Consider the following 18,302-nt stretch of genomic DNA (forward strand, 5'->3'; position numbering starts at 1 on the left):
AACACACTATCCCGGAGCATCAATTGTCGCCACAGAATCTCCTACCTGTGCCCCTAACTAAAGAGTCAACCATGAACTACCAGGGCTCTGCTTGACATTACTCTTCCCTGTTGTGCCTCAGTGCAAGGACGGTGCCACGGTCCTGCCTGGTACTGCTACTCAATCCTGATGTGTCAAACCCCATCTCCCCCCCACCCCCGACAGCATCCAAAAGGGTGTACCTGTTTGAAAGGGGATGACCACAAGGGGGTTCACCTGTACTCCCTGTCTATTTCCCTTCCTCGTGGTCACCCACCTTCTCTCTTCCAGGACCTTGGGGATCCCCACCTCCCTATAAATCTTATCCAAGAAGCTCTTATTCTCCCAGATGGTCCTGAGGTCTTCCAGCTGCAGCTCCAGTTCCTTAACACCGTCTTCACAGAGCTGCACCTGGACACAATGTAGTGGTACACAGGTGCAGTCATCGGAGACACCAGCAGTTTCCCTGACTTCCCACATCCTGCAGGAGCATTGTACCAATTTACCTGCCATCATCACCGCATCTGAACCAAGAGAAAACAAATTGCAAGATTCGCACGCAAGAGCGGGCTCTACCTTATCCTCCCAACCGCCTCTGTATTAGACTTTCCTTGCCTCAGCCTCCTCGCCAAAGACTCCTGATCCAAAGGCACTTGCCCTCCACACAGCCATTTACCTCAACAGAGCCTCTCTCCCAACAGGGCCGCTCCCAATTTACCAAATGAATGTTAAAGCTCTTCCTAGCATTCCCAACACAGAACCAAAGTAGTTAAAATATTTGATCCAAGCAAAATGTTAATTTTTTCCATAATGTGGTGTGAAGCTGAGTAAAAAGCAGTGTCCAAGTTAAGCTGAGCTTTGGGAGGCAGGAAGGACTATTTTTTTATTTAAATTTTTTATTTTTACAGATACAGCGCGGAAACAGGCCCTTCGGCCCAACGAGTCCGCGCTGCCCAGCGATCCCCGCACATTAACACTATCCTACACATACTAGGGACAATTTTTACATTTACCCAGTCAATTAACCTACATACCTTTGGAGTGTGGGAGGAAACCGAAGATCTCGGAGAAAACCCACGCATGTCTCGGGGAGAACATACAAACTCCGTACAGACGGCGCCCGTAGTCAGGATCGAACCTGAGTCTCCGGCGCTGCATTCGCTGTAAGGCAGCAACTCTACCACTGCGCCACCGTGCCGCACAAATTTATTTGTCTATACTACACCTGCTTATTACAACTACAAGTTGAAATATGTATTTCAACAGGCTGCAAAGTGTTTACAGTAGCCTAAATGTACAAAGGTGTTTTGATGTTGCCTTCATAAGAAGTTTAGACCTTTGCTAAGCAAGAATGTGACCTTTGGGCACATCTGACCAGTGAGTTATTAAAACAATACAAATAGTCAATCAAAATTAAAAGAACAATTTGATATGTGATTTGTTAACCAGTCTGTATTCACACGATTGATGGCAGTGAAAAAATGTTTATCCTTTAATATGGCCTGCATCATTCATTATAATGGCAATATGCTCTGCTAAGCAATGAAAGGATGTAATGCCTTCAACATGGTAAATTTCTAGTTGGAGCTGATTGCATTAGTGTAAATGTCCTTCATCGTACTATGCGTACAATGTTAAAGTGACAGAACTGGTCGTTCATTCCTTCTCTCTAGAGATGCTGCCTGTCGCGCTGAGTTACTCCAGCATTTTGTGCCTATCTTCAATGTGAACCAGCATCTGCAGTTCCTTTTTACACATTTCGTCTGCTTACTGTGAAATCTCAAGGTATGCCTACTTTGAAGAAGTTCTCCTCTCTTCTGCAACCCCCTCTCTCGCTGCTCCCCCTGTGATTCCTCCAGCTCATCGTCTGCTTTGATCTCTCCTTCCCATTCCATATCTCTAGTTTCCCTCTCCCCTGACTCAGTCTGAAGAAGGGTCTCGACCTGAAATGTCACCCATTCCTTCTCTCCAGGGATGCTGCCTGTCCCGCTGAGTTGCTTACGCTTTTTGTGTCTATATTTGGTGTAAACCAGCATCTGCAGTTCCTTCCTGCACAGCTTGCCTCTTACTGTCTGATTTACATTCCCGATGAAAATCAGATCCTGATAAGACTGCAGTTTTCTGTATGTTTTTTGATCTATTTTAGTTTGATGGTGTTTATTTTATGTGTATTTCTAAGTGTATTTGTTCATTGCGTAAAATCTGTTTTTTTTTAAAAAGAGAAAGGCTTGTTAACATCCTCATAGGCAGATATATTGAGGAGCTGCAGATCCTTCTTGCAATATGTATTAGTTATAAACAAATGGCAATCAGTAATGAAATAATAAACATAAATTAAGTAACCCAAATTAAATTAAGTTTGATCAAAATTTGAAACATGGATGATGGACACGAAAGAAGAAGAATCCTGAAATAGTGTGCACCAGTGGCCTACATATTACAAAAATGACCTAGCCAATGCAGTGGCGTGTTACGACCTACAATTGTTCTCTGCTCATCTCAAGAAGATTGAGAAGCAGAGAAAATTATCACTGCTGAGACAATGACAAGAGTACATAGTCTATTTTTGAAATTAAAAAAAAGAGAATGGCTAGGTAACATCCTGATAGACGGACATATTGAGGAGCTGCAGATTTATGATAGACAATAGGTGCAGGAGGAGGCCATTCGGCCCTTCGAGCCAGCACCGCCATTCGATGTGATCATGGCTGATCATTCTCAATCAGTACCCCGTTCCTGCCTTCTCCCCATACTCCCTGACTCCGCTATCCTTAAGAGCTTATGATGGCACGGTAGTCAGCGGTAGAGTTGCTGCCTTACAGCGCCAGAGACCGGGTGCTGTCTGTACAGTGTTTATACATTCTCCCCGTAACCTGCGTGGGTTTTCTCCGGGTGCTCCAGTTTCCTCCCACACTCCAAAGACGTACAGGGTTGTAGGTCAACGGGCTTCGGTAAAAGATTGTAAATTGTCCCTTGTGCGTAGGATAGTGTTAGTGTATGGGGATCGCTGGTCGGTGCAGACTCGATGGGCCAAAGGGCCTGTTTCCGCACTGTATCTCTAAACTAAACTAAACTAAACTCCTATGCCAGTCTGCATGACAGAACGGCCAAAGACAGCACAGCCTCACAGAACATCCTGCCCTCGGGCAGCCTCGTGCAGCTCAGTGATAGCATCGCCTATGTGTAGGACAGGAAGGTGGATACCTGCCTGGTCAGCTTGGTCCATAGGTCTTCCTCAGAATATCACATATGTACACGATGGATGTGCTCTCCTAAATGGCCTTTGGAAAGGGGATCAGGGACTGCATCCAACTGCTCCACACCAAAATTTATGGTGTCCAAAACAATGAATGGGAAATGGATAGTATTTCCAGCAGACCTGGAGTCAGACTGGGTGCCTCACTCCCCTGTCTTATTTGTGTGCTTTGCTGAATCCATCATGAGGGACAAGAGCATGGTGGCACAGCGGTAGAGTTGCTGCCTTATTGCGCCAGAGACCCGGTTTTGACCCTGTCTATAGCTGCTGTCTATACGGAGTTTGTACGTTCTCCCCATGACCTACATGGGTTTTCTCCGAGATCTTCGGTTTCCTCCCACACTCCAAGGACGCACAGGTTTGTGGATTAATTGGCTTGGTATAAATGTAAATGTAGTGTTAATGTACGGGGATCGCTGATCAGTACGGACTTGATAGGCCAGGAGAGGGAGTGGCCAGGGTGCAACTCATCCTTGATTATGCTGCTGGCCTTACCGAGGCAGCGTGAGGTATAAATTAAGTCAGTTTGTACGTTCTCCCCTTCACATCGCGGGTTTTATCCGAGATCTTTGGTTTCCTCCCACACTCCAAAGAAGTACAGGTATATAGGATAATTGGATTGGTGCATGTGTAAATTGTACCTAGTGTGTGTAGGATAGTGTTACTGTGCGAGGATCGATGGTCTCACGCTGGTCGGTGAAGGGGCTGTTTCCCGCTGCATCTCTAAACTAAACTAAAGAAAAATAGAAAGGTTGGTTTGTGTGATGGTCTTGGCTGCATCCACAATTCGCTATTAGGCAGCCGACAAGATGCTGAAGGTAAATTTCCTTGGTAGATAAAAGGGATTACATTTTCCAATCAGGTATTTGTAATCAGAGGAGCAGACCATCGCATCAATGCACCACAAAGCAGTGACCAAAAAGAGATGCCATCACCGTTTCCTCTTGCTTGAGGATTCCATACAGTCCATATGATAAATGGAGAAATTGTGTCGCAGGAGGTAGATGCAAACTGCTGGAGTAACTCTGCGGGACAGGCAGCATCTATGGAGAGGAGGAATGGGTGACGTTTCGGGTCAAGACCCTTCTTCAGACTGATGTCAGGGGAGAGGGATTGAGTAGCAGGGTCAGGTGCCTCAGGGTTGAATCATGTTTCAGTGAAATAGGGCACAGCAGTCCCTGATCTCCATTTGAAACAACAGCTCTGCTATAAATTCTTCAAGTTTGTTCATGTATGATTAAATACCATCCAGAAATGTGCAGGAGAGGGGTCCGGGATTCCAGTCATTTCAACCATACCTGGATGGCTCCCCTCTTCTATGCAACTGCAACTCCTCTGTGGTTTGCTTATACTCACAGCTGCGCCAATAGTGTCGGGACTAATAAAGATCAATATTTCCAAGAGTTCCTTAGAATTAGTGATAAAGGGACACAAAGTCCTGGAATAACTCAGCGGATCAGGCAGCATATCTGGTGTACATGGATAGGTGACGTTTTGGATCGGGATGCTTGTTTAACAGCAGGCTTTCAGCACTGGGTCCTATGACTTTCTCAGGGCTGGACAATAAGTAAAAATAATGATAGAAGACAGTTTTGCGAGTATCTACTCGCAAAATGTCACCTCATTTGTCTCTGGCAGAGCTTTCTTCATTATGTTTCCCTGGGCCCTCAACGCTGATGGCATCACATTATTGAGATTAAATTGGTGGGACAAATTAAACTTAAAAATGAAGCGTTTGCCTTAATTTCACCCTCATCTACTTCCTTAGAAGATTGAGGAGATTCAGTATGTCAATGAATATTCTCTTGACTTCTTTCTACATGTGTATGGCGAGTCTGGAGGCTTGTTCTTTGTTAAAGAAGTTTATTGCGGCAGCAATATTCAATTACAAAGTATAACAAACGAGATTACAGACAACCATTAACTCAAACTGTTCGCTTTGAAATTCTCTTCCCACTGACTGGTTTTGGGTGCCAAAACCACCACCTGACCTTGCTGGCCAATCCGAGGGTTCGACTCTCAGGACCAATCCCTATGGTCGCTACATGTGTACAGTAGAGAGCATATTGACTGGTTGCATCAAGGCCTGGTTTGGCAACTTGAATACCCAGGAACGAAGAACATTGCAAAAAGTTGTGAACACTGCCCAGTCCATCATAGATACTGATCTCCCCACCGTCTAAGGTGTCTACAGGAGTTGCTGCCTCAAAAAGGCAGCCAGCATCATCAGAGACCCACATCACTCCTACCATCGGGAAAAAGTTACAGGAACCTGAAAACTGCAACATCCAGGTTCAGGAGTAATTTCTTCGCTACAACTGTCATATACTGATCTTTATTTATTGTTTAGAATGGTGTTTACAGAGCGCCATGTTTTCATATCTGTGTGGTGCTGCAAGTAAGAGTTTCATTGTTCCGTCTGAAGAAGGGACCCAACTGGAAATGTTTTCCTCCAGAAATGTGTTTGTGCTTATTGAATCACTGAATTCAACTGAATCACTTTCCACAAGTACCTCTTGTGTTAAAATTTGAATGGTGCACAGTAAGCATATTGGCAAATATAATGTGTTAGATTTATAAATCAAGGACTAAAAAGTAAGTTTAAGTACACTCATGAACTTTGATATGTTTTTGATTTCACATGATTTTGGGGGCAGAATTGATAGCAATAAAGGAAATGAAACCTTTAATCTATTTATTATAACTGTTAGGAGAAAAAATATTCTTATCAAATCCCAAATCCTCTGAAAGATGGCCTACCTCTTCCTCATAGTAAATCATACTGAATCTCTTTGCAATCATATATTCTGAGCTATGTAATTGCTATGTTTTGGTCTTTTGGCCTAATGTAAAGTCAAATCCAACAACAATTTTTTTCAAGTGATTTTTAAGAGGGGTTGGAAATACTAATGGGGGGGGGGGTGGTGTAAGAGTGAGAATGGAAAGGGAAATCAAAATGGGAGAAAGAAGCAAGTGTCAGAGTGAGGGACAAGGGAGAAGTGAGTGAGAGAGGGAAAAGGAGGGAAGATGATGGGTTGGAACAGAGAAAAAGGAAGGGAACATATGAACATAAAACAGAAACTGTGGTAGTCCATTCAGCCCCTCATACTTGCAGTACAATTCAATAAAACCATGGCACAATCCCCAAACTACTTGACTTCTTTTACATCAATGAATATATTTCTGTTTGAAATGGACTCAATGACTGAGCCTCTTCACCCTTATGTTTAGAGTATTCCAAAGATTTGCCAGCCTCTGGATGAAGACATTACTTCTCATCTCTGTTGTAAGTGTCCAAATGATTGTAACCCCTGTTCAAGGCACCTGTGGCAGTAAGTGTAAGGGGTGGATAACAGAGGATAATGGGAAATTGGGTGAGAAAATAGAGAGACTGAAGCATCATTGGGCTGGATTCGGAAGGAGAAAGATGGAAGGAGGGAGGGATCTTCAAAAAGCAGGTTTACCAAACATTCAGTAATTATCTATGTAAATCAGAAACAACTGACACCTCTGTACAGAAATTAATGAAACTGTAAATTAATGTTTTCTTATTCGTATATATATCTGTATTATTCCATTGATCCTTCACTTCTTACAATCCTTACAATACTTCTCAGAGTAATGAACATTATCTTGTTTGCCCCAGAACTCTATGATTGAATCAATGAAATATAATATTCCAACAACAGGTGATGTGGTTTTATGAACTAGGTTTTCCTCTTCTTTCCCCATAACCTGTCTCAGATGAAATGCAAGAGCTGGAAACTGGCCAAAAGTTGAAGTACAAAGTCAAGCTCTCTCACCGGCAATCTAATGCTTTTCTTTTGTTGTGTTCTTTCAAGATTAAACAGTTGAATTCACAGTTACAAAGCAACTATGTGACTTTTACTATTTAATTGAGAAGGAACATTAAAAAATGATGAAATGAACTGATGGAGGAAATTATGGACATTCTAAGAAAATTGGGCAACTTTGTTTAACCCACGAGCTTACATTCTGGAGAAGCATGGTGGGGAAAAAGCTAACCCTAAAGATCAAGGTAGGAAAGGCAATAACGATTTTGGAAGTGTTTAGATTGCAAGGCACAGCGAGCTGGAAAATAAAGGTAAACATAAGATGTTGTAAACCAGGCTGTGGACAATAAAACTGATCATGGTGTAAAATAAATCACTCTATTGCACCCATTTGTCAGAAAAATTGGAGAATGGTTTTCTAAATAACAGGGAATAGAAGGTTATAGTACCTGAGGGAAAAGAATAAAAGATCACGGTAGCGCAGCGGTAGAGTTGCTGCTTTACAGCGAATGCAGCGCCGGAGACTCAGGTTCGATCCTGACTACGGGTGCTGCACTGTAAGGAGTTTGTACATTCTCCCCGTGACCTGCGTGGGTTTTCTCCGAGATCTTCGGTTTCCTCCCACACTCCAAAGACGTACAGGTATGTAGGTTAATTGGCTGGGTAAATGTAAAAAAAAATTGTCCCTAGTGGGTGTAGGATAATGTTAATGTACGGGGATCACTGGGCGGCACGGACTTGGAGGGCCGAAAAGGCCTGTTTCCGGCTGTATATATATGATATGATATGATATGATGATATGATCACAAGGAAATGTTGGTCACTAAATTCCGCATGTAACCGTTGTGTCGCAGAGTGTAAAAAGGTTGTAAGTGCTGTGGGTCAATGAAGCACTTTGGGTTCTCTGAGTGTTTTCCAATATACACTGTTTGGGCCTTGAATAAACTGACCACTGCTCTAAGAAATGATCTTTGTGTGATGTCCCGATCTGAGCTGTAATTTAGAGAACGACTGGGTCTCACGTGAAAGCCAGATTCGGTCAAACAAATTGTTGTCAGGTGATCAGGTTGTAAGTTACGGTACTATAAGAACAAATTGGAGGAAAAAGAAAGTGTAGTAACATTTGTGTGGAACTGCAGATGCTGGTTTACACTGAAGATAGACACAAAATGCTGGAGCAACTCAACTGATCAGGCAGCATCTCTGGAGAGAAGGAATGGGTGACGTTTCAGGTTTCAGGTCGAAACCCTTCTTCAGCCTGAGTGTCAGTAGGAGACTAGGGATATGGAATGGTAAGATATGAAAACAACAGATAAAGCAGAGGATGATAAGGAAAAGTAGAATGGTTCATTGTTTGCTGAGGGGGAGGTGACAAGGATGCATTCAATGTGCAAGGTACATCTTCTGGATGCACTGGGACGCATCCTCAGTGATGTGACCTGGGGTCATTGGGTGTTTCGGGTCTCACAACATCAGACACCCTCCCCCAGGCGACCCAGCCGGGGTTGATCCGGCCCTGATTTACGTCCCAGCAGCAACTGCCCATGGATCAGCCCTCTTAATCCAAAACCATCTAGTGGAATAACATGGAACTAATGAGAATAAGTGATTGATGGTCAGCGTGGACTACTGGGCCGAAGGGTCAGATTTCAGGCTGTATCTCTAAACTCTACCTTTCATCTTCTCATCTCTGGCCTTTGTCCAATCATATGCGAGGCTTTGTTCTGGATCCACTTCTTTTCTAGCTTTCACCCAACTACAATCAGCCTGAAGAAGGATTCCGATCCGAAATGTTGCTTCTCCGTGTTCATGAGAGATGCTGCCTGACCCGCTGAGTTACTCAGACACCTTGTGTCTATTTTTGAAATTTTTTATCTGCAGTTCCATATTTCCATTTGTTATTAACTGGTAGGTTGCGATACTGTTGAGTGTTTTTAAAGCAAGATAAATGTTCTTAAATAAATCAACCTACAGATATATAAACACTTAATTTTGTCATTACAATAACGTTATATGGACCATATCTGTCTATTTTGCTCCCAAACGTACACATTTTCTTTTATTCTTTAAAATAAACAAAGTGTACTTGTTAAGGAAAAATGAATGTAAACTTTTGTGTGTAAACTTTTCCCTATTTATTCCAATATTTCACTAATTTGTTATGTTCAAACCTATGGCCATTTAATTAATATGGCGTATATGTTGACATTTCTATTCAGCGCAGAAAATGACTTGTACTTTGCCCAGGGAGGGGGGGAGATGAGGGATAGAGGGGAGGGAGATGAGGTACTCTGTCCATTCAATCAGCACATGGGTGGGGGCAAGAAGGATTGAGGTGGGAGGAGGATGGTGAGGGAGAAGGATGGAGGTGGGGTGTGGGGAGAGAAGGATGTTGGGTGGAGAAGGGGGGGGGGTGAAGGATGGAGGTGAGGGGGAGAAGGATGGAGATGGGGAGGGTGGAGAAGGATGGAGGTGGGGAGGGTGGAGAAGGATGGGGGTGGGAGGGGAGAAGGGTGGGGTGGGGGGAGAAGGATGGGGGGATAAGGAAGGGGAGAGAAGGATGGAGGTGGGGGGGTGGAGGTGGGAGGAGATGGAAGAGGGTGGGAGGAGAGGGAAGAGGGTGGGAGGAGAGGGAAGAGGGTGGGAGGAGAGGGAAGAGGGTGGGAGGGGAAGAAAGAGGGTGGGAGGAGAGGATGGGAGAAGGAGGGGGAAGGAAGAGGGTGGGAGGAGAAGGAAGAGGGTGGGAGGAGAGGAAGGGAGGATGGGAGAAGGAGGGGGAAGGAAGAGGGTGGGAAAAGGGTTGGAGGAGGGGAAGGAATTGGAGGAGGGGAAGGAATAGGAGAGGAGGGGACAGAGGAGGAGGACTGTGAGTGAGCAACCTGTTTGTGCACAACCCGCAGGCATTGCCACTTTCATTTCACTGCACATCGAGTATGTGTATGTGACAAATAAATTTGACTTGACTTGACTTGACTTGGCACAGCCAGTCAGGGTGGGACACGACGTGACGTGAGGGGACACGACGTGAAGCGACGTAACGTGACGCGACCTGACGTGACGTGACGTAACGTGGGGGGGTCGGCGGCGGCGGCGGCGGGCCGGGCCTGCGAGGCTGACGCCCTATCGGCAGAAAACTAAACCGAGATGGAATCTCCCAGTCTGAACCGGTCACAACCGGTTACTAGCTGTGCCGGAGAAGGTTTGGAGGTTGTTCGTCCAACACAGTCCGCCACCGAAACGGCCGCGGAGAATGAATCGGAGGGGATAAAAACAAAATCTCTCTCTCGAGGAAAAGAAATAGCAGCAGCAGCAAATGTCACGGCGGTTGATGTCAGCGTTTGCCCGCTGGTTGTAACTATTAACGCGCACATTTTTGAACGCAGTTTGCTGCTGCAGCGGCGGCGGCGGCGGAGAGTCAGTGTTCTAAATCGCGGCCGACTGAGTGCAAGTACTGACTGTCCTTGTCGTTTTTAAACTCGAGTGTGGACCAAGAAGACGAAGAAGGGAAGAGACAGTCGACCTTGCGTGCGTGCTTGTATTTTTTTTAAATTCCCGCCATTTGCTTTCCCCCCTCCTCCTCCTCCCCCCTTCCCTGCCCTTCTCCCCCCCACTCTTCTTGCCCCCCCTCGGTTCACCAAACTCTGCGCGCAAAAGGGGGTAAGATCCTGCCTTTGCTGCGAGAGAGAGAGGCATCGCTCGCTCGGCCGGGTGCGTGGTCGGAGCCAAGTAGCTCGTTCATTTTAGAAGTGGAGGAGGCCTGCGGTGCGGTTTAACCGAAATACCGTATTGGGGTGAGTGTCCATAAGTTTTCGGATATGTCTCACTACGCGCGGCGGGTGCAGAGGCCTGGCTGAAAAGGCGCTGTTTTGAGCGGGAGGGAGGGAAGAAAGACTGCCGACGAGGGAGGGAATATTACAGGGGAGGGGTGGACGGTCGGTCTGCACGGCCCGCGTCCACCGCACGGAGCCGCTGTGTGTGTGTGTGTGTGTGTGTATATGGGAGGGGGGTGGGGACCGCAACTGCAACAACGGGGCGGGCGGCCGACCTACCGCTTTCTCCCCTCCCGAGCCTCCCGCTCGTGTGGATGTTTAAATCCCGTCCCGCGTCTGCCCCGCCTGCCGTGGAACAATCCAGAAGCAACGGCCGCGGCTGACGGCGGCATCGATGCACCGAGACTCGTGATGACCTGACTTGTCTCTCCCTCCCTCCCCCCCCACCAAATCAAAGGAGGGCACTCGTGCTTCACAAATAACCCCCAGACAATATTATTTTTTTTGTGTGTGTCAACTTTTTAATAAATTGCAAACAGTTAACTTTCTAATAATTGGCTCTGCTCGAAGGATGGTACACCGTTGAGTTTTGTTGTCAGGGTAAAAGCAAGACCAGTGGAGAGCTTGGTGAATGGTTATGTGCAAACTTTTATTAGTAGGTCTTGAGGTTTTTTTTTCAAATGGTCAATGTGAATATCTTCAACAATAGCCACGCAGTGAAACTGGCGGGACAGCAGCACGTGTGCACGCATTTTTAAACTGATATTTGTTACACACAGCCGAAACTTGGAATTCAGTTCTGCAAATGTTGCAGTTGTTGACATACTAGGAAACAATTTGGGCCTGAGTTGATACACAAACAAGCTATAGGAAGGATTGAAATGTTGCAAAAAAAAACTAGAAGCAGGAAATCTGGAATAAAAACGCAACTATTCAGGCAGTGTGGATGGAAAGAGAAACTATTGATGTTTTGGGTCTGTGACCCGTTGCCGCAGACCCAAAACATTGACCGCTTCTCTTGCCCCACATACTGACACTGATTTTGGTTTTTTTCACCAGCACGTTCTGTTGATATATAACAATCCCAGCTATCTAATGTATTGATTGGTATGTTCACATTTTGTGGATGCAAGTGATGGTTTGGTATCTTTCAGATTGTTTAATCAGTACAACAATAAAGGAATTTCATTGTAAATTTCCCCCTTCCCATTCTGAGTGCAGATCATTTTATAGCCCATTTAGTTGCTATAAATTGTAATATTTTTGTATTGACTCGATTTTGTGCATTACAATTTAAATTGTGTACATTTGCCAACGTGTTTTCCAGTTTACTACTTCCCTGAAGATGTTGACTCGTACTGGGGGTACTGTTCCATATCGTTGGGCATCCTCTGGTATCTTGCCTAAGTGGTTGCTGTTCAGTACCAACCTAGACAGTGAGTGTTGGCAGGCGATTTCACTGTGGTGTATCACATCTGAGCCCAGTCCTGTCATTGTCTGACATCCACAGTGTATTTTGTAGTGAGAGTTGCAGCATAGTGACAGGAGTGGGTATTTTCTTGTTCCTCCACACCGTTGTCAATATACTGAAGATTCAGCTTAGTGTAAAGTCAGGGTATCATGTCAGATGTAGATAGATCCATGAGATGGTCTTCCATGAATTTCACAACTTGGCAATTTCCAGATTTTACAGAGTTTTTCTAGTTTGATTACGTGAATCCTAATTTACTCGTTAAAAGGATAAGCAGATATTCTTTTATACCTAAGCAGGGAGGAGGCAATTGCTTTTGAAACTACATTGCCTTCCCAATGACTAGTATCTGGTTGCTGAAAGTGACCAAATAATAGTGTGCTTTAACTAAAAGAATAATTATTTTCCAAGGTAAATTGTGACTTGAACTTTGTTGCATGCTACATCAAATCTCTTGTGTTCTGAAGTACTCTGAAAGAAAAGCATTTTTCTCATCTCATAACAGTGCAATTATACGTCCTATCAGATTTGCATCTAAAATAAGCGGTAAATTTAAACATCAATTTTGTACGTTAATGCGGAGTGAGTCCGCAGTGATGCAACTGACAAGGCAATGATGACAGGTACTACTTTGATTGGGAAGTTGCTAATGTCAACTTGACTACTTGGGTTTATGCAATGACTGGCTCTTGAGTACTTAACTGAAAGTTCTAACTTTATTTTTCTTTTTAATTCATTTAGGAATTACATCGTTTTTTCTTGCAGTGATCTATGCCAGCCATAATGACTATTTTAGCGGACCACGCAGCTCGCCAGCTGCTGGACTTCACTCAGAAACTTGATATAAACCTTTTGGACAATGTGGTAAATTGCCTGTACCATGGAGAAGGGACACAGGTAACAATCAAATTTAAATCCAGCATGATAAAATATCACTTTAAATGGATTGCAGTTCGTAGTGAGTTGGGCAAGTGCTTGTGGATTGCTGAATTATCAGATGAGTTACGAGAAAGCAATGGTATTACTCTTTTAAAACGGGGAAGTTCTATACTGCACAGATAATTATTGGTTAATATCAGCATTGGAATGATATTGCAAACTTATGGGGAGAGAAAGAGAGCCCATTTGATGGTTATGTACTAATTAGCATATCCATACCTCTTGTTTATCCTCGTGTCTTTTTCTCTTTACATTGTCGAGGGTTCTTGTAATCCTATGTGTCTCACTTACATTACCCATGAGTTTCCTTTGTTTCTAAAATAAATATCAAGCCTAATGCATTGCTCCTAAATTACATTCTTTCTTTGGTAACACCGTTGTCAATATGAAATTCATCATTGTGTACATAATTCAGTCAGTATTCAGGTGATTATGGATAATATTGGTTCTTGGGTGAAAGTGCAAAATGGGGGAAGACTATTTGAAAAAGGTTATGAGGCAGGAACTGGGGAGAGCAAGTTTAAATTTGACATGAGACTCCTTTAAAAGATTATACTCCCAATGAGATGAATTGGAGTACAGGTCCAAAGGGTTCCTGTGACAGTGAATAATAAGGATGGCAAAGATCAGGTATCTTGGATGACAAAATATGGTAAAAGTTTAGTTTTTAAAAAAAGTTCCCGAAACAACAGAATCAATTCCCATCTAGTCCCATGACTGATTTAGTTTTTAGTTTCCAGTGTTTACAAAATGCACAATGATGTATTTAGTCCTCAAAATTATATCCCCATTCATCATAACTGGTTAACTCGCCTTCTTAGCCCATGAGCTGCAATCGATGCCAGCCACAAAACTGCACTGCTACTGTTACTGGGTTGCTTTTAGTTGAATGATATACCTCTGGTCTCTAGTCGTCCTCCGTATTGAGCTTTCAGCATCAATGGCATTATATATCTGATTATCTGGTTAATCAGATAATTGGCAAAATCTGGTGATCTGGCAAGCCCAATGCCGGTGTGCTAGTTAAGGCTTCCTTTAAATCATTGTAGGCTTTGTCTTGTCCTGGACCCCATTCCATTGGTTCAAGATCTGCCCTCTCACTTTGCACGAGCTTCTGAATTGACTCAACCATCTCAGATGATTAAAAAAAAATTTTTTTTAAACACAATGCTGAAGTAACTCAGTGGGTCAGGGCGCATTTGTAGAAGACGTGTTATAGGAGATGTTTCCCATTGGGACCCCTCTTCTGATTAATTGTAATAGGGAACAAAATGATGGGGATGGGACAAGCCAGTAGAAAGTATATGTGTGGGATGGGAAAAATTGTACAACCCCCCCCTCGCCCTCTTCTGTTGTGCCATAGACTGACCCCCTCCTCCCCAATCTTTGCACATCCCCAATCCTTTCCACTCATCACTTTAATTTAGTGTATTTTGTGTTTTATGACAGTTGGCAGATTAATTTCCCTCCTGGGTAAATAAACTTTTACCATAGAAAATAGGTGCAGGAGTAGGCACTTCGAGCCAACACTGCCATTCAATATGATCATGGCTGTTCATCCAAAATCAGTACCCCGTTCCTGCTTTCTTTTTCATATCCCTTGATTCTGTTAGCCCTAAGAGCTAAATCTAACTCTCTTGAATATATCCAGTGAATTGGCCCCCACTGTTTTCTGTAGCAGAGAATTCCACAGATTCGCAACTCTAGGTGAAAAAGTTTTTCCTCATCTCGGTCCAAAATGGCCTACTCCTTATTCTTAAACTGCGACCCCTGGTTCTGGACTCCCCCAACACCAGGAGCATTTTTCCTGCGTGTAGCCTGTCCAATTCCTTAAGAACGTTACATGTTTCTATAAGATCCCCCTTCATCCTTCTAAATTCCAGTGAATATAAGCCCAGTCGATCCATTCTTTCATCATATGTCAATCCCGCCATCCCGGGAAGTAACCTGGTGAACCTATGCTACACTCCCTCAATGGCAAGAATGTCCTTCCTCAAATTAGGAGACCAAAACTGCACACAATACTCCAGGTGTGGTTGCACCAGGGCCCTGTGCAACTGCAGTCGAACCTCCTTGCTCCTATACTCAAATCCTCTCACTACGAAGGCCAACGTGCCATTTGTTTTCTTCATCGCCCGCCTCACATAACCTCTCATTTATCTGCATCTGCCCACTCGCCCAACATATCCAAATCACCCTGCAGCCTCATAGCATCCTCCATTTACATTTATAGCATCTACATTTAATTCCTTTGTCTAAATCGGAAATATATATTGAAAATAACTGGGGTCCCAGCACTGATCCTTGCGGCACCCCACTGGTCACTGCCTGCCATTCTAAAAAGGACCCGTTAATTCTTATTCTTTGCTTCCTGTCTGCCAACCAGTTCTTTATCCATGTCAATACCCTACCCCAATTCCATGTGTTCTAATTTTGCACATTAATCTCTTGTGTGGGACCTTGTCAAATCGTATCGTACATGGGTATGGATCCAGGTGAAGCACAAGGAAGGGAGGGGATGGAGTGTTAACTGAAATTGGAGCATTTGGTGTCCCTGCTGTTGAGTTTTAAGCTATCCAATATGAGGTGCTGTTCCTCCACTTCGTGTGTGGCCTCACTCTGGCAATGGAGGGGGCTCAGGTCAGAGACTGGCATGGGAATGGAAAGGGGGGTTAAAGTAGTTGGCCACCATGAAATCTGCAGGCCTAGACAGCCCAAGCGCAAGTGTTCGGAGAAACGGTCATCTAGTGGTCTTGCTCCTGGTAAAGCAGGCGTGTGAATTTTCCGGATTTCCGCGTATTTAAGATCCATTTTCTGTGCTTTTTGCATGATTTCCTCGTTTTTCACTTTGCCAAATAAACGGAGAAATCGGATCGAAAAAAAGAAAGAAAAATAATAAACGACGTGTAATAAACACTAGCGTTCTGTTAGAGGTTGCTAGGGGTTTCGCGAGAAATCCCCCGGCGCCCTGGAAGTCTCTCCATAAATGTGGCACCGAGGCTGGGCAAGGCAGCCAATCTCGAACTCATCGGGACTTCCACGGCCGATCGGTGGGTTGAATTTGCAACCTGCGGCCGGGGCTCTGGAACTGCAGCCCGGCTGGAGCCAGCAAATCTATTGCCATAGCTGACTTCCTTGGCCTGCTGGATAAATCAGCAAAGCTCTGGAACCAAGAGTGCCAGAAAATCAGTGGTGGAACTGTAATGAGTAAATATTAAATTTAAGAGCAAGATTATGTAACTAAATTAATTAAGACAGGGTTAATATATAAAACACAGCAGAAACACCAATTACCACCTTTTTGGGCTGATTATCATTTAATGTGCGAATTTACTTAAATGTTATTAGAATACAGTGACATGTTCACATTATTTTGTAATGTTTGTTTTTACTTTGAAATGCACTGAGGATTGAAGCTGGTAATTTTGTGTGTAAATTTTCCTATTTTTTTACCCCCACTGTACGCAAGCGCTCGGCTCTTTTTCTCTTTTTTTTTTTACCTCATTCACATGCTTGGTAAAGGAGGCCATGTTGGTAGCACCATACATATGCAGCAGAATGAGGATTGAGAATGAGAATCAGTGTTGAGGTGGATAGAAAATTGGTTGGCGGACAGGAAGCAAAGACTAGGAATAAACGGGTCCTTTTCGGAATGGCAGGCAGTGACTAGTGGGGTACCTCAAGGCTCAGTGCTGGGACCCCAGTTATTTACAGTGTATATTAATGATTTGGACGAGGGAATTGAATGCAACATCTCAAAGTTTGCGGATGACACGAAGCTGGGTGGCAGTGTTGGCTGCGAGGAGGATGCTAGGAGGCTGCAGAGCGACTTGGATAGATTGGGCGAGTGGGCAAATGCATGGCAGATGCAATATAATGTGGATAAATGTGAGGTTATCCACTTTGGCGGCAAGAACAGGAAAGCAGAGTATTACCTGAATGGTGACCGATTAGGAGAGGGGGAGATGCAACGTGACCTGGGTGTCATGGTGCACCAGTCATTGAAAGCAAGCGTGCAGGTGCAGCAGGCAGTGAAGAAAGCAAATGGTATGTTGGCATTCATAGCAAGAGGATTTGAGTTTAGGAGCAGGGAGGTTCTACTGCAGTTGTACAGGGCATTGGTGAGACCGCACCTGGAGTATTGTGTGCAGTTTTGGTCTCCTAATCTGAGGAAAGACGTTCTTGCCTTGGAGGGAGTACAGAGAAGGTTCACCAGATTGATCCCTGGGATGGCGGGTCTTTCATATGAAGAAAGACTGGATAGACTAGGCTTGTACTCGCTGGAATTCAGAAGACTGAGGGGGGATCTTATAGAAACATATAAAATTCTTAAGGGGTTGGAGAGGCTAGATGCGGGAAGATTGTTCCCGATGTTGGGGGTGTCCAGAACCAGGGGTCACAGCTTAAGGATAAGGGGGAAGTCTTTTAGGACCGAGACGAGATGAGAAAACATTTCTTCACACAGAGTGGTGAGTCTGTGGAATTCTCTGCCACAGAAGGTAGTTGAGGCCAGTTCATTGGCTATATTTAAGAGGGAGTTAGATGTGGCCCTTGTGGCTAAAGGGATCAGGGGGTATGGAGAGAAGGCAGGTACAGGTTACTGAGCTGGATGATCAGCCATGATCATATTGAATGGCGGTGCAGGCTCGAAGGGCCGAATGGCCTACTCCTGCACCTATTTTCTATGTTTCTATGATTGAAGAGGTGCACGTGATCCCTTGACTCACTTGGAAAGGCTGCAGGGGTCCCTGGATGGATGTGAGGGAGGAAGTGGAGGGAGAGGTTTTGCTGCATCTGCCATTTCAAGGGAAAAATACCTGTGGAGAGGGTGGTTTAGATGTGAAGCGATGAATGAACAAGGAGTTGCGGAGCGAGTGGTGCCAATGGAAAGAGATGGGGTTGGGAATATTTGACTGGTGGTAGGATCTCATTGAAGGAAATGATGGTGGAAATGTTGGAGGATGATGTAGAAAGAAGGAACAAGGCTGGTGCTGATTTACAAAAAACAACAGCGCTGGAGTAATGGGCCAGGCAGCATCCTTGTACGTGGATAG

The 18,302-nt window shown here is 44.4% G+C and overlaps 1 protein-coding gene and 1 long non-coding RNA gene across 6 annotated transcripts in view; one reads left to right on the forward strand and one right to left on the reverse strand.

Moving 5' to 3' along the window:
* Positions 1–11,209, reverse strand: part of LOC144596466 (uncharacterized) — a 29,678-nt gene extending 18,469 nt beyond the window's left edge. The window contains exon 1 of the long non-coding RNA XR_013547615.1: positions 11,118–11,209. This is a non-coding gene — a long non-coding RNA (uncharacterized LOC144596466). The remainder of the gene's footprint in view (positions 1–11,117) is intronic.
* Positions 10,153–18,302, forward strand: part of LOC144596460 (exportin-1) — a 62,408-nt gene continuing 54,258 nt past the window's right edge. The window contains exons 1-3 of one of the 5 annotated variants that reach the window (XM_078404744.1): positions 10,153–10,859; positions 12,166–12,274; positions 13,051–13,206. In XM_078404744.1, coding sequence (XP_078260870.1) covers positions 13,081–13,206 — 126 coding nt within the window. In that variant the 5' untranslated portion in view covers positions 10,153–10,859; positions 12,166–12,274; positions 13,051–13,080. The remainder of the gene's footprint in view (positions 10,860–12,165; positions 12,275–13,050; positions 13,207–18,302) is intronic. The other 4 variants (XM_078404746.1, XM_078404745.1, XM_078404743.1 and 1 more) reach the window with 4 other exon arrangements.

The sequence above is a fragment of the Rhinoraja longicauda genome, chromosome 9 (genome assembly GCF_053455715.1).
Source record: "Rhinoraja longicauda isolate Sanriku21f chromosome 9, sRhiLon1.1, whole genome shotgun sequence".
NCBI lineage: Eukaryota > Metazoa > Chordata > Chondrichthyes > Rajiformes > Arhynchobatidae > Rhinoraja > Rhinoraja longicauda.